The following is a 15,997-nucleotide window of genomic DNA, read 5'->3' as shown; positions in this document are numbered from 1 at the left end:
ACACATGTTAGATTACATTATGTTACCTGTCTAGTGTGACATAACAAAATAGTATCTGATGCATAAAGCAAACTGAAAGAAGACCAAGATGCTTCAATTTCAATTAACATTTGACAAGACATATTTTATCCATATTGCTCTCCCGGTTGAATACTTTTGTCAATCAGTTGTGGGTATTTAGCTGAATGTGCAAGACAACCATAATTCAGTGTGACAAAGAAAACTGTCCTCAGCTGTTCTTGAAATTCTGTTTAAGTTTATGTTGTCAAGTTCCCAGATTCCCAAAAGTCCTCTAAATGTGTCACGCTCAAGATTCCTTATCGCATAACTGAATATTAAAGGGATAGTTTGTTGTTTTAAGTGGGGTTGTATGAGGTACTTGTCTGTAGTAAGTAGATTACCCACAGGGGAGCACAGTCTCAGCCCCTTTTTTGACAAACTGTCTGGAGAACCATCATGGTAACTACGCTATCAGCTAAAGACAGAGTTAACTTTAAGAGACTAAAAAGTGTTCCCTCCAGACATTTTTCAGCTCTTTACTTTGCAGTCAGGAAGCCAATTTGTTTTTGTACTCTTCACGTCAGCACTCAGTAACGGCTGTAGAGTTTGTTATTTCAGCTCAGTCTTCCCCTTCACAGCTAACAGAGTGTATTTTGATAGGGTAAACATATCATGTAGACCATGGATTTAGTCATAATGCAGTATAAAATCAGTGAGAGACGAACATTCTGATGATGCATTTCCATTTGATGTTCGAGTATTTTTCTAATTTAACCTCTGAAAATTGAAGAAGGTCTGTAAAAAAGAGCTGTAGCTCCTAACTTTGAAGATAAAATTATGTTTTCCGGTTGGTGTCAGCAATTAATAGCTTGTGAAAGGAGTACACTTCTAACTACAGATATCACATCATATAGTATTTTAAATCAGAACTTCTACATAACATAATATTTCAGTTAAGGTAGAAGTCAAGGTAAAAGTTATTGTAAATACCACAGCTCTTCTGAAGTAGCCAATTTCCTAGACATTTAGAAGGAAATTTACCACTAATTTTACAGACTAATCAAAAGGGAAGAAAACACTTAGATAACAGTCAGAATTTAGCGCAATTTATTTGACACAGCTAAACACAGGATTACTTAGTCTGCAGGTAAACTATGGTTTATCTTGTGTAGCAGAGCTAGCACCACAAGCCTCTTATGTTCTTTGCAAGTTAACATCCAAAGGCCTGTGCTGGTTACACATTGGTCAGCCTACAGACAACTTCATCTCCATTATTAAGTTCAAAATACTGCCAAACCAAGGGGTGATACAAGATGGCCTCTATCACCTGGCACTACATTCGGGTAGTTGAGCATTGTAGCATTATGGCAGTAACCATTAACCTGAGCTACAGCCCTGGCTAGTGGCAGGTGGCTTTGCTACAGCTTAATCACAACATGAGAGGCTTTTGGGGCCCACAATAATAAAGAAATGTTAATTCTTCTGATAATTATGGTACTGACTGGTTGACAATGTTCAATCATTCTGACACCATTTTTAATGAGTCCTATTGTGATGAAATCAGACCCATTGGCTGTTTTTTGCCCTCCTATTTTACTATACACAGAAAAAAATCTCAAATAATATATGTAAGGAAACTCCTCTTGGCTGGTTGTTTTCTCTCGCTTCACAGTTCCAGCTGGCTTGCAAATTTTCATAAGTACCTTAGCTCATGCAAATACCTGAGTATTACTGAGGGAAACGTTCCCTCTAAGCACCATCACTTGTTTTTACTGCTATACCTTCAGATTTCTATGGCTTCAGTCAGTGGACTGCATGTGTTCTGATGTTTCTTTGTGAAGCATGAAACTGTACGGCTGCTTGTGTCAGATTTAAACCCTACTGTTTGCATTCTCTGAAACATCAGTGGGATTCATCTACAAGTATGCGCTTACAAGGACACTGCATTGTTGTTCTTGTGACCTTGAAGCTGTTAACTGAAATTCAAAAAGGTTCAGGCTTACATTTTTTCTTTTTGAAGCATGCTGTCATTCCATGCTATAAATCCATATATTTCTCTGCTAAACTTTTTTTTAATATTGTCTGTGAATTAAAACTAGGAAGAGGTAAAAGTAAAGCTGTAATCAGAAAGTAACAGGCAAGCTCTGCTTTATTGTCACTGCAATCAGAGATAAGTTGTTTGTTTGTGATCACACATTTATCAAGATACCCTGCAGTTTATGCTTCATATATTTTCAATCACTTGTTTTATCTGACTCTTGGTGAATTCTCTATGTCCAGCTTAATTGTACAAAAATATATTATGTTGGGGCATCAGAAGGTCTTTCCATTATTGTTGTAGAGCAAACCATGACCTAAACCTAATCAAGCTGTTGGGTTTAAAACCAATGAAATGGATGATGAATAAGTCAAAGGTGATTCCTAGATGTTTGGATTTGATTACATCAATGATAAAAGTTTACAAATTGTTAGAAAGTAACACACATCTAACACTTATCAATAATATCCATCATGCATTTGTGGAGTCATAACTGAGAACATTTTGAAGAGAAGAATTGTTACACCTCAATCTTGGTTGTCATGGCAGGTTGTCAATGCTGCACCCTGTCAATCACGGGTAACCTGCTTTATGGTCTATTTTTCTCTGCGGTAATTGAAATAATTATTTACTAAATTAACATTTTGCTGTATTTAAGAGGATCTGAAACTGGAAATTGAGACAATAAACTCAGTAGGACATTTTTTGCAAAATAAATGACTTTAAATTGGGCCATTTTCTTTTAGACTTCAATACAATCAGAAAAAGGTTGATGCCTCCTACTGGACATTAAATACAATGCAGGTTTCATGCACTCCAGCTTTGCCTTCACTTAAAAAAACCAAACTATATCCACTTTTTTTAGAGACTTTGTTTTTCTTTTGTTTAAAATAGCATTAATAAAAATGCAAATGTTTGTGTTGTTGAACCATATTGCAGTCGAAATTTAGCAGAAATACAGCTAAACACACAGAGAAGTAAGAAAAAAAAAGAATAAACAGTTTGAAAAGAAATGATTAGAGAACCTAAGATCCTGTTAGCATTGATAAACAAGCTCATGTTCTCATTTAAACCCTTCTCAGGCTTTATTCCTTTATAGCTGAGACAAATAAGCCAACAGTTACATGCAGCAAGAAAACATCATTAAGTGTTTTTTCACTGACAAGGTCCTTGCAAAGAACATCAAACAGTGATGGTGTATTGTTCCTTATTACATATACGTAAGTTTCAATGTATATATATTCACAGCTGGTCAGAGGATACTGCCGGAAAAAGTCAGAGAACCACTGGTCCGTGCAACAAGAAAACATCATTAAGTGTTTTTTTTTTTACTTACAAGGTCCTTGCAAAGTACATTAAGCAGTAATGGTGTACAGTTGTATAGTTCCTTTTTACATATGCGTAATTTAAGAAATATATATATTCACAGCTGGTCAGAGGATACTGCAGGAAACAGTCGGAGAACCACTGGCCCATGCAGTGCAAACACCCCGGGATAGCCCAACTCTGTCCGACAATGGACACAACGAGCTGCTGTGTTTACGGTGCACGGCCCCTTTAAGACAGCGCCGTGTTTCCATTGGCACAGTGACGTCAGAGCACAGCCTCTCCTCTCTAAACAGTGAAGGCAATGGTCCTGGCTCAGAGTCCTGCTGTCGGAGGGAGACTTTTACACTGCAACATAAAGCCAGGGGGAACCCGGGTCATTGATGTGAACAAGAGCTGTCTGGCGCACGCCGTGGATTAAACCGGAAACTTTTGCGATGGCTCTGAACGGGAAAAAGTGACGCGAGAAGCAGCAGCAGCAGCAGCAGAAGCAGCAGAAGCAGCACGCTAACCAGCGCCAACAGAGGAGCTTCTACTGCAGAGCAACTCCTGCTTAGATGATCGGCCACTGCTGAAAAATATGCTCCAGCCGAGCCGCCTCAGCCCCGGCTTCAGTCGCACATTCCCACTCTTATAACCAGTTTCCTGACACGTTCTCCGGCTTCTTCTTCCTTTTGTTTTTTTGCTCGCTTCTTACCTGTAAAGTCCGCTGTCGCTGTAAGTCCCAGACCCACCTGCGAGACAGAATCATGGCAGGGAAGCTGACAGCAGCGCAGGGCACAGGAATACTGCTGGTGACAGCCAACGTTGGATCTCTGTTCGAGGATGTGAGTTTGTCCATTGATACATTCTCTGTCTGTCCGCTCACACTGATGTTTGTAAAGCTGTCAGTGTGTGTTGTGCTAAACCTGGTCACGACTCGTGTTTGTGTGTGAAGTAAACACTTATACTCTCTCTGCACACACACACACACACATGGGCCTCCCAGAACCGCGCACACCCATGCTAGCTCTGTGTGTAAAAGGTTATGTCTTCTTCGCGTACACTTTTCACTGCATGTCTGAATGAATGACAATGTGTTGTTTATTATCTTTATTTTCTTTGATGCAACCTGTAACTGAGGGAAACATTCGTGCAGCTGCAGTTTACCTCTGCAGAGAGCATCCTCCTTACAACACAAACTAAAGTGATCAAAATGAGGATCTCCAGGTACTTCTCCACCTTTACATCACTGGAAATGCAGTTTTATTATTTTAGAGTTCAGTTATCTCTCAGCATACTGTGTGGTAAGCTGATGTTTTATTTCAGTTTTCCTTAACAGTGAAGCTTTATACTCCTAGAAATGACATTGTTTGCCATTTGATATCAAATAGTGTTTTTAAATCTTGTTTTTAAATTCAGTTCAGCCCTCCTGAAACCTTTGTGTCTGAACTTTTTGATCAAATACGCATTAATTGTGCGTAGAAAAAGCAAAACAGGTATAGGTAACATATGTCATTAGAAGACATTAAAATGACTGATTTAATTTTCAACATTTTCTTTATACTTGAAAGAGACGATCATGATCAAATTCAGGTTGTCAGAGGACCAGAATTGCCTTGTAGTCATTTTTTTCCATTCATGTCTGCAGCATCTCACTGATCAGGAGGAAGGGTATTTCCTAGAGTGGACGCAGTGAACAGAAACACTCACAACATCCTTTTGCAACATCTTGAGAATGCTCACATATTCACTCCAGATAAATGTACCTGCTTGCTTGGCAGCAGAAAGCAAACTGCTATGTGTGGCTGTAGGTGTGTCAGGCCTCATAAGGAGTGTCTGTCTGTGAAGCCTGTTGAATGATATCTTTAGCTGTTATCATGTATTTGGACTCTGTGTTTCAGGCTGTAACTTGGTACCTAAAGGCAAAGGCACTAACTAACTGTTACAGTGACAAGCTTGAAGTCGAAACACTTTTTGTCACTTTTGTGTTGTGTCAATAGAACCCCCCCCCTCCCTACTCCCCTTCCTCCCACCTCTCACCCATGTGAAGAGCTGATCCCAAACATGAGGGAAGAGCCGTCTCCCTCGCTGGAGTAAAGACTATAAATAGCCGCTCACAAGCAGAACACCAGACTTCTAACAGACGGAGCCAAAATGCACATTAGAGCATGTTTCCTTCTGGTCATGTATGAGGCTATCTATAATCTACCGTGTTTTGGCTTCCCCTTATGTGTTGAATGAAGTCTTTGTGGGCTGATGCTTATGTTTTTCCACATTTAGATCTTTTATAGATGAAATGATTTTGTGTTGTGGCTTAAAGAACCATTTGAGCTGCATCAAACCTCAATTCAACCTCATAAAGAGTTTGATCTTTAGATAGAAAATACACAAACATTTTGTTGTTAATGGGGTCTCAAATTGCACGACTGACGCTCCTGTATTAACAGTGATACAAATGTAAACATGGACCATCCAGACAGCTGAAACATACGGTTTAAATGTGTTTTAACAAATGTTTAAGTGCCTGCGTTGATCCATGCCTTAGATGTTTTTTTTTTTTAAAGAAGAGGACAAATGACTGCAGACAAGTTTGGAGTTTTGATTAATACATTTCAATTGGACTGATGGCGTTTGGACCCTCAGTGCAGATGAAATGGTTAAGTGGCAGAGAGCAGAAAGTCAGTTTCCGCTCTCTCTAAGGCTTGTTTCATTGTTGGAAAAGGGCCGGGCAGTAAGACAGTCTTGATACTGAGATGTGATAAAATTTGCTATGAAGCTGATGAACTTTTGATGTCACTGCACGAAATGGACAAAATGAACAGCCTGTCACTGAACAGTACGGGAATAATAATAATGAAAACAGCCAATCAGTATGCTTCCCGGTAAAACTTTGTAATTGAACTGCTTTCTCTGTGCTTCAAAGTCCGAAATAATAGAGATGCATAGAGATGTAACGTTAGAGCTGCTCAGCTCCCAGACCCTTAAGCACTTTGAAACAGCATCAGAGAAATACAGATTTTATTTATTAATTTTTTTAAGTTATATTTTTTGACATTCTCACCTTTATTGGATAGGACAGCTGAAGAGAGACAGGAAATGTGGGGAGCAGAGAGTGGGGGAAGACATCAAACCTACGACCTCTGTGACAAGGGCTATAGCCTCTGTACATGGGGCACGCACTTAGTCCGCTAGGCCTACGGCCCTGAAACACAGATTTTTAACATGAAACTTTTATATTATCGTAATCAGAACTTGAACAATTAAGACCGCACTATTGTAACTTAAATCTAAGTTTGTGACGTGCAGTAGCTCAGCTTGCAGCCCATTTTGATGTTTTGTCCACCAGAAAGCATCTTTGTGTGTTGATGGTTTAATCACTGGCTCGGTTGGCTTCAAAGAGGAGGAGACGTCTGCTCGTTGGTCGGCTCCAGGTATGCAACTGGGATCTTAACCAATGAGTAGTGAACAAGTAACAGAAAAGGGTTTTAATGAGGCTCAGTTTGTAAAGTTTACAGCTGGCCACATTGTTGCTTCTCCATTAGTCTGGGTACAATGATGCAAGTCCATGTTGAATCATTTTTTTTTCTCCTATATTGATTAAAAATATTGACTTTATAAGGTCAGCCCTCCGTTTAGTAATGGTTCAACGCTCTTTCAACCACAGCTGAAGTAATACCAAACAGTAAAAATAAAACTTTCTTTAACTCTCCTGATGGAGGAGCTAAAGAGAACCGTTTCAAACAGTCAAACTGACCCGCACCATGCAGTGCTGTTGTGCCATGAAGCTGCTTTCCTCTGTAACTTTCCCTGACAGTAATATTTCTCTGTGAAAACTAATCAATCGCTCTTTTTTTTTAATAGCACTGCTGTTGCTCATTTATGTGGACTAAACCCATGTTTTGATGGTAAATTATTCTTTCTTTGGAGCTTGAGACATCCAGCCTCAAGCACAACACCTCTGAGCCGTTCTCTGTGAATCTGACTATGACAGCAAACACCAGTTTCTAACGCATTCACACATATGTCATGAATATGCCAAACAACTCTTTGGCCTGTATTTGCTTTTTGCAGTTTGACACCCTTTCTTTGTGTTGTGTGTTTATGTTGTGCCATACAGACCCCCTCCAGCGCAGAGTTTTATTATCTGTTTGCTTATTTTCACTTTGAATAATTTTACTAGGCTGAAAAGCAAAGACGGCTTAAGCATTAGCTGTTTTATTCCCCAGCTATGCTCTCAGTTGATCTAAGTTAAAGTTTTGGATCACTGTCATGCTTAGCAATGTCTCCTTTCTCTCACCAACCAATGATAAATCAAAAAGGGGTGGGACTTCTGGCATTAACTTGATCAACAACATTAATGGAGGAGAAATTGACCACACTTTTTGTGGGTTCAACGTCTGAACTGCTGCTAACGCAAGGACATGACTCCTTTCCATTGTTTTAATGCTTTCTTGGTAAAATTCCTTTCAATAAAAGCAAAGCATGCAGAATAATTTAAAACAGACTTAATGGTCACTACTAATTGCAAAACCTAGCATCTATGTGTGTGCATCTTTCCTTTACAAGACGATCCGATTCGACTTGATTTTCGATGGTTATGATCTGATTCAGGGACGAGTCATTAAAAAACAGAGGGATTTTATCTGATTCAATCCAGTCTGTTTTGAATTGATGACTTAATAAAGTATTTTGTTCTTCATTAAACTGAGAAAAAATAAAGAAATTGTGGGATTCCAAAATAAGTTATCTTTATTACTTTTCTAAGAGACAAAAGATAGGCCAACTGTACAAACAAATATTTAACATTAGATTTATGAATTGATATCCCAACACACCCATTATAGAGTGTCGCACTTTGTGTGCTTTGCAAAGCCTTGAAAACACTTGTGAATAGCTGCTGGTTCATAGTATGTTTTTTTTTCCGATACATGGCCCCATGGGCGGGGCACCCTGATCATTAATGTTGAGATTGGTAACGGATTTAAATCTTAACCTACCTTCTGTCAACAGTAAGCACTGGTGAGAGGTGCTGTGAAATCAAGGTTTGCCGGTGCAAAATATGCCACTGGTGGACACAGGCCCTTAAACTTTTTGGTTGGTTGTTAGCAATTCTGTTTCTGAAACATTCAAGAGATCATGCTCGGACTTAAAAAACGTGCCAACTATGTTGCAAATTTCCTTTATTCCCTGAATCCCAATTTCAAACATTTGATCAATTCTCATGATTTATTGACAAGCAGAACCTTCAAGCGTAGGTTGGATAGATTCCATGGATATTAGGCATGAGGAAATATGAAGAAGAAGTGTACTAATGTATTCACTGGCACACCATTTATATTTCTGATTTTTGTGCCCTGATTTCTAAACAGGCAGTGGTATTGACCTTCAGCTGACAGAGTAAAGATGATGAAGCTTCAACATGCATTATCTTACATGATACGTTAATTCCTACGAAGCCCCAGGACACTCTCCAGAAGTGGCTTTATGTTCTTTTCCCATCATGAAGCCACAGGAGGAGGGCACTGTGGGAATCCCCCGAGTCCTGAAGGAATCTTGATCCCAAGTCAGCCTGTAGTACACAGCTCAACACATATGGAGCCAATAATGACTTTACTAAACTGCTTACTGTGTCATTCCTGCTAATGGCTATTACAGTTAAAGCACAGATCAAGTTGATGATGAACTTAAGTCATTATTAAATTATCTACGCTGCTGAGTTGAGCCCTGACAGGAAACTCGAGGCAGTATGTGGGCATGTTCATATCCGACATGTTTGGAGAGCTCTGGTGTGTTTTCCTTTCAGTATTAGTTTTGTTTTAACAGGTGGAAACCATGCCCGCTGGTCCTGGGTGTCACCAAATGACAGACAAATGGCGCCCAAGTGTTGCTTTTTAAAAGACGTCAGAGACATAGTTGTTGAAGTGTGAAGGTACGGCAACAACAAATCAGAAACCACCTCGTTGACCCTCAAGACCTTAATGAAAAGAAACACAGAAGTCTTGAATACTAGCTAACACCTATGATCAAAGATTTTCTGACCTCTGATAAAAGTCTGAGACACCAGTTAAAATATGTCCATGTTTGAGTTGCAAAGTCAAAAAGTAAGTGTGAATTTAGCCTGTTCCACAAGGCTCGCCTTTTTTAGTGAATTCTTTCCGTTGAAAAATTACAGACAAAAAAAGTTGTTTATTGAAATTTCTTTGGCAAGAGTTGTTGCTGGTACCACAAGGGATGCACCAATGTATCGGTTGAACACCGATATTCCCTGTTGATGGATATCTGGCAGATTGGCATGACATGCAATGATGTTAGTGGCGTTAGCTGGAACGCTACTATACCTAACTTTTCCGTTAACCTACCTCGCACATCACCCAACACTTCAAAGTGGATCTTGAAGCATAGCTTTCCTTTGACTGGTCAATAGAATTGCCCCTTCTTGTGCCACAAGTAACTCAAAGCACAATCCCACCATTTGTAACTATAACACACATTTGGCAATACTTTTCATGTTGAATATAAAACAGAGCTACTCTGTGTTTCTTGAAGAGAACTCTCTGAAGTTGAGATTCAAAACAGATGTAAGGTGTACAAACATGTGCGGATGGGATTCAAGGGTACTTTACCAAATGTGGCCTCTGGGTAGATTTTGGAAATAGTGGATTGCAGCCTTCTTTTTGGGTGCAAGTTACTGCTAAAGTGAAGGAGTTCACATGCTCAAGTCTTGCTTAGTTGAAGATTTAATCAACTGAAGCAGAAGTAGTAGTACAGGACTTAACTGCTGTGTTTAAGAGGGAGCTGACCTCGAAGGCAAAGCTTTGGATTCGATCTTGGTTCAAACACTCATCTCTGGTCATGAGATTTTGCTTATTTTCTGAAGATTGAGTCAGAGAATGGATGCTTCCTCTGGTGGGTTATCTGGCTAAATCTTAGAGAAAAGGCAATCATAGAAGGATGACAGTCATGGGGACTGTCGTCAGACAACGATACAGAATCTGCCTGGTGGCTAACTTTTTGGGACTTCCGGAGTAGCTGGCAGTCCGCGATTGAGGGCGTCTGGCTATGACTTCCATTTATGTGCTCTATCATTGATTACAATCCAACTAGCAACTTTGATAGATTTGCAGTTGAGATGTGTTGTCTTGAAGCTTCTCTCATGTCTCAGTCTTCAATGAAGATGCCTGAGATGGAACTAGATTTGAATTTTGGCACCAGGATTAGATCATGATCCTTTCTGGGCAACTACCTGTTCACTTTGGAGGCATGTCAAAATTTTCGAGATTATACATATAGATTGCAATTTGGCTTTGGAAATTTGTTTAGCAAAGCCAGGAGCCCTCAGATAGGGCTGGAAAACATAACAGTGTAAGAGGACATATGGACCAACTTGCCTACTTACTACCACTGAGACCTGTCTGGGATAAATGAGGAAATGGATATACCAAATGTTTCTTTGTGGGAAGCAGCTTTAGAAGTCTTTGTCATTCCTGTTTTTGGTTTGCCTGCATTAGTTCAGTTTAAACCCAAATGACCTCAACAAAAACAGGTAATCACTAAACTTTTCCACTGGGGTTCAGCCAAGAGAAAACAAGCTATAGGTGTGATATGAAAGATGAAATCCTCATGAGGTTTGGAGACATTCCAGTGGAAAGCTCCGTTGGATTCATCCCAGTAATGAAAATCAAACAGATGCCAACAGGATGTGAGCTGCTGTGTTGTTCTGCTTTCCATGTGGACAGACTCTCTCTGCTCAAATGATCCTAATGATGATTCCTCCATTCTCCTCCAGTGCACTCACTGCAGTAAACACTGGTCAGAGCTGGCTGGCTCTCTTGATTACATACACCTCTTGGTTGTTAAGCCAAGATGACCATATGGTGATGCAATGGATTTCTATGAATAGCCCCCCTTGAGAGTTTGGTCTTCCAACTTATTTCCCATAATGCCTCCCTGTTTCTCTCTGTGCTGTTGCCTCTCCTGTCCACTGACAGCTCATTAACTCAGGCTATCACAGCCAAGACCCAGCTGAGCTCGCATATTTACACCAACACTTCTAAAAAACAGAGCAGAGAAAAAAAAAGAAACCTGGAAGCTTTGCAAACACTGCTCCAAGTATTCTGACTTCAGTGACAGTGTGTGAGTGGCTGGGAGGTCTGTGTGGTCACCAAGCATAGTCAGCGGAGTAGTTAAACAGAGCTGTGAGATTCAAGAGTAAGACTGGGCGAGTTAAAACGTGGACTTGTTTTGCATATTTTGAGGTCTAATTCGCTGAAAGGCGTAAAAAAAGTTAACAGCGTTATGTGTATGTGCATGTCTGAGTGTGTATGTGGCACGCCGCCGTGTCTTTACAAGCATTGTCTCTTGCATTTTTGCAGCACTGTAATGCGATGTGAAATTGCACACTGGATCACCAAACTTACACCATTTCAGGGTGCAATGTTTAAATCCAAAGGCATAGTGATGGCGGACCTTTGATCCAGCGCTGTTTCAAGTTCGCAGTGTATTATAGGCTATTGCGCATCCTTTAAAGTTGTTGTTCTTTGCCACTGACAGATCCAAGTTGTATTTTTGACATTTGACCTTACATAAAGACATTTATGACCTTTTTTCAACCGCTCACAGGACTCCTTGAAGCCACCAGACGCAATTCTCAAGACTAGAAATTTTACCTTGGAGAACACAGGAGTTCTTTGTCTACTGCTAACTTTATCTGTTAGTTTTTATATGTTACCGTGCTGAAGAAAGAAAGTCACAGCCATACTGTCAGACGGATAGACTGTTTAGGGCAGATGTGGACCAGCAACTCCCATATTCTGTGAGGTACACTGGAGTTGCTAGACTGCTTTGTCAATTGAGTCTGGTGGCCTTGAAGAGACTGATGTCTGATCACAACAGGAAATTTACCTTGTAACAAAAGCTCCTATCATCAGGTACAGAAACATCTGATGAAGTCAAGTCAAACTGATGAAGGTAGTGGGAGACCAGCAACTCATGTGTTTGCAAAGTAAGATTTTTGTCAATGGTTCCTGTTTGCATTGTGACAAGTATTGCGGAGGCTATTTCTTTTTTTTTTTGAACGTTTTTATTAGACTCGGACAACATCTCAAAACAACAATGCAGCCATCAGACTCAGAGACAAAAAAAACAAAAACAAACAAGATTTTTGAAAACACCTAGTCCATAGTCAGAAAGTAAAGATATAAATAAATAGATAGTACACAATTAAAAATAAGTGAATACAAAATAATAATAATATTGATTGTAATGATTAACACAAATTAAAAAATATGAATAATAGCAATAATAACAACAATATAAATAATTGTATAAATAGTAAATAGGATAATAATAATAACTAACAATAATAATAATAATAATAATAATAATAATGATATCAACAACAACAACAACAACAACAACAATAATAATAATAAAATCCTCACAGTAAACTTCAAAGAAAATAAGTCAATAGAATAATAGTAATTATGTATATCACAGATCAGCCCATCAGAGAATTAGCCAAAAAGAAACTAAGCAACAGGTGCCCACCTTATCTGGAAAAGATCTGTTTTTAATTGTAATCTTGCAGTTATACTCTCCATATATGTGAGTGTGGGGGGCTGTGGCTTTAACCAGGAGATTGTGATGATTTTCTTTGCAACTAGAAGCAGGACCCTCAGCAGAGCTGCATGGCTACTGTACTCCTCATCCCCTGGTAATATTCTGAGTGGGAAGCGGGAGGGTTCAAATAGCAGATCTAAACCCAGACAGTTTTTAATTTCAAGTTGAATACCTTTCCAATATGTTTTTAGTTTTGGACAGTCCCAGAATGTATGGTCTCCAGGCCACAGCCCCTCCAGCACTTATTTGAGGATCTACCAAATTTTGAGGTCACCAGAGGGGTATCAAAAAACCTCATCCTAATTTTCTGTCAAATTCCCTCCAGATGGGGCTACCTGTTGCTCCATGTCCCAGCGGAGGCTATTTCAAGCAAACAAAACCATGTCCCTCCTTAAATAAGGTGTCTTCTTGTAGGGATCCTTTCTGTATTATTGTCAGACAAGAATAGCAATCTGGGTGTTGATGGCAAATAAAGCCCCTTTAGTGGACGCACTTTTATCGGGAACGTTTAATTCCAAGGATGCAGTTGCAGCCACTACAGCGTGTTTCATTGGTGGAGTACTCGCAGATGCACCCACCAGTCACTCAGACCCCAAAATAGAGCCCTTTAAATTCCCCTTTAATGTATCTTGTTAGCATGTGAGGATGTCTCTGCAGTTAGCATAGTGCCTGGAGGCTATATTTAGCCTTTGGTCACACAGCACATGATGGTAGTGAATTCCCTAAATAAATAAATGTAATTGAGCATTCAGGATGTGTATTTATAGAGTTGGCAGGAGTAATGCAAATGTGTGATAGCGAACATAATGCTGTGCTGTCAGGGGGTAAGTTTACAATGTGAATACAGCTTTATTTCTTCTATTAGGTCTCAACTTTGAGACTTTTTTAGCTCAGGTTTTATGAGGAATAAGCTCAGCTGCAGAGGCTGTGACTAAATAATTCATCTGACAGCTGATTTTTGTGTTTCTTCCTCTGCCAAAGTCTGTTCCAGTGTTGCTGCAGGACTGGAAAAGTTTATGAAAGAAAGATCAGATGATGCTATTTTGGTTTTCCTCCCTGCTCTGCCCTCCTCCATCCTTTCATAACGCAGAGTCAGAGTTTCAGAAGGGAAAGATGTTGGAGAGAGCTGAACACATTTATATCATCAGTCTGCAGCATAATACAGTAGTAATGATTCATGAAATAGTGATTGGTGGTACTGGACTTTTGAAATGGCTGACAGAGCAGAATCTTGCAAAATCTTGTTTGCAGAAACACGACTAAAGAAAAAAGAGTGCAGTGAGAGTTTGCTCCGCTGTTCAGTTGTAGGAGAGGAAGAATAAAAATCAATGACAAGTAGAGAAAAAGTTCAAGTTGAAATGCTCAGAGATTTAAGAAGTTTCAGGATGTGATGGTGTTGCATTAGCTGCCGCTGTCTTGCCCTGTTTTGTTCACCTTCAGCGTCACTGTTGTTGCTTTGCATGCAAAACCCTCAGCAGAGATAGTAAGGATGCGAAATGGCTCACTCCACAGCAACTCGTCTCCAGAAAAATAATGTAATGTCTGCACACAGCATAAAAAACATACACGGTAACGTAAACAACCAATAAAAATAGTTAAGAACTTATTGTTGCACCTTGACTTAGAAAGTTTACAACCAAGCTTAAATTATTCAAAGTAGATTGACCAGAATGGTTCATTAAGATCTTGAAATTGTGCCTTTAAATATGAATGTGTGTGACGCTTCTTGTCTGGGCCTTTTCTCACCATGTCAGGATTCTATTAGGCATGATTACTTACTTTATGTTATCCCGTTTTGCACCCGGCAACCAACTTAGGTCACTAACATAATTTCACTTATTATTAATTTAAAGACGATTTTATTGATTAAAAATGATTAACGTAGAAATAAAAATATAGTCCCTTTGATTCCCCGGTTGGTAGCACAACCGTGGCTATGGATTCTAATCCTCCTTCTTGTAGCAATGAAAAGCGTCCAACTAAACACTTCAGCTAACATAATAATCCTTTAACTGATTTAACTTCTATTGAAGGTTGAGCTAGACAACATGAACAGTAAAAAATTGGACGTTTTTACAAATTCTGATTTCAAAGTCAGAATTTTAAAATAATGTCAGAAAATATACATATTGGCCTAACCTACAAAAATTGCTGTAACATGTCCTCTGTAGTTGACAGGAGCACAACTACACACATAACATGAGGGAACACATGCATCATCCTGATTGCTTCCATTGCATCATTGTTTGTGTACCACTGGATCTTGTCTCCTGTGAGACTCTAAAGAGTCCTTCCTCTTTGCTGGTGGTGGGTAAAGAGAGGGTCCCTGGAGCTTTCCCATCCTTAATCATATGGCTCTTGGATTGAACCCAAGCTTCAACAATCCCACACTTATCACAGGTCCTTATCTTGGTTCAGAGGGTCGAGCTCTGCATGCACACATACAGTCAGATTAGGCTGTAAAAGCTCATGCTATCTATGATATGACTGATAAATGATCTCTGTGCAGATTCAAATATATATCTGTGAGTGTGTCATTTCCCCTCAGAGCCCCCCTCTGTGAACCCCCCTGGTTCTTTGGTGAGTGCTGCTTTTTAAATAATCAAACCAACGTGGGGAGAGACACGTCCACATACCTCTGATTAGAAAAACAGAGATACACTCAAAGTTTTCTTGAGAAAACTCTAACAGCTTTGTGAAGTGTCAAAATGAATGCGAAGACTTTTTTCAGGCCATTTGGTTTCTTAAATCTGAGTCAGTTGAGTACTCAAAACAACAGAAGCAATGCAGAAAATGGATGTAATGACCCCAGTGCTCTGAGCTGGCTACATGTTTCAGTTTTAAAATCTTTTTATAAAAGTGAGAAAAGCCAGACTTCTCCTTGTAAATTTCAGTGTCCTCTTATGTTATGTCACAGCCAGATAACTCAGATCTCAAACACTTTCAATGTTCCTGATGTGAAAAGTAGTGGTGAGAGAGCCTCTCTGTTTGTGCATCCTAACCATAGACCCCATTGGTATTTCATTGTTTTAA

At 39.5% G+C, this 15,997-nt stretch overlaps 1 protein-coding gene across 2 annotated transcripts in view; it reads left to right on the top strand.

The window, feature by feature from the left end:
* Positions 1 to 3,620: 3,620 nt before the first annotated feature.
* LOC117811363 (inositol polyphosphate-5-phosphatase A) overlaps positions 3,621 to 15,997 on the top strand; it is a 205,130-nt gene continuing 192,753 nt past the window's right edge. Inside the window, exon 1 of one of the 2 annotated variants that reach the window (XM_034681599.1) lies at positions 3,621 to 4,191. In XM_034681599.1, coding sequence (XP_034537490.1) covers positions 4,114 to 4,191 — 78 coding nt within the window. In that variant the 5' untranslated portion in view covers positions 3,621 to 4,113. The remainder of the gene's footprint in view (positions 4,192 to 15,997) is intronic. The other variant, XM_034681601.1, reaches the window with a different exon arrangement.

The sequence above is a fragment of the Notolabrus celidotus genome, chromosome 4 (genome assembly GCF_009762535.1).
Source record: "Notolabrus celidotus isolate fNotCel1 chromosome 4, fNotCel1.pri, whole genome shotgun sequence".
Classification (NCBI taxonomy): Eukaryota; Metazoa; Chordata; class Actinopteri; order Labriformes; family Labridae; genus Notolabrus; species Notolabrus celidotus.
Note: the sequence above shows the minus strand (reverse complement) of the source record. Positions and strands in the feature narration are given on the sequence as shown.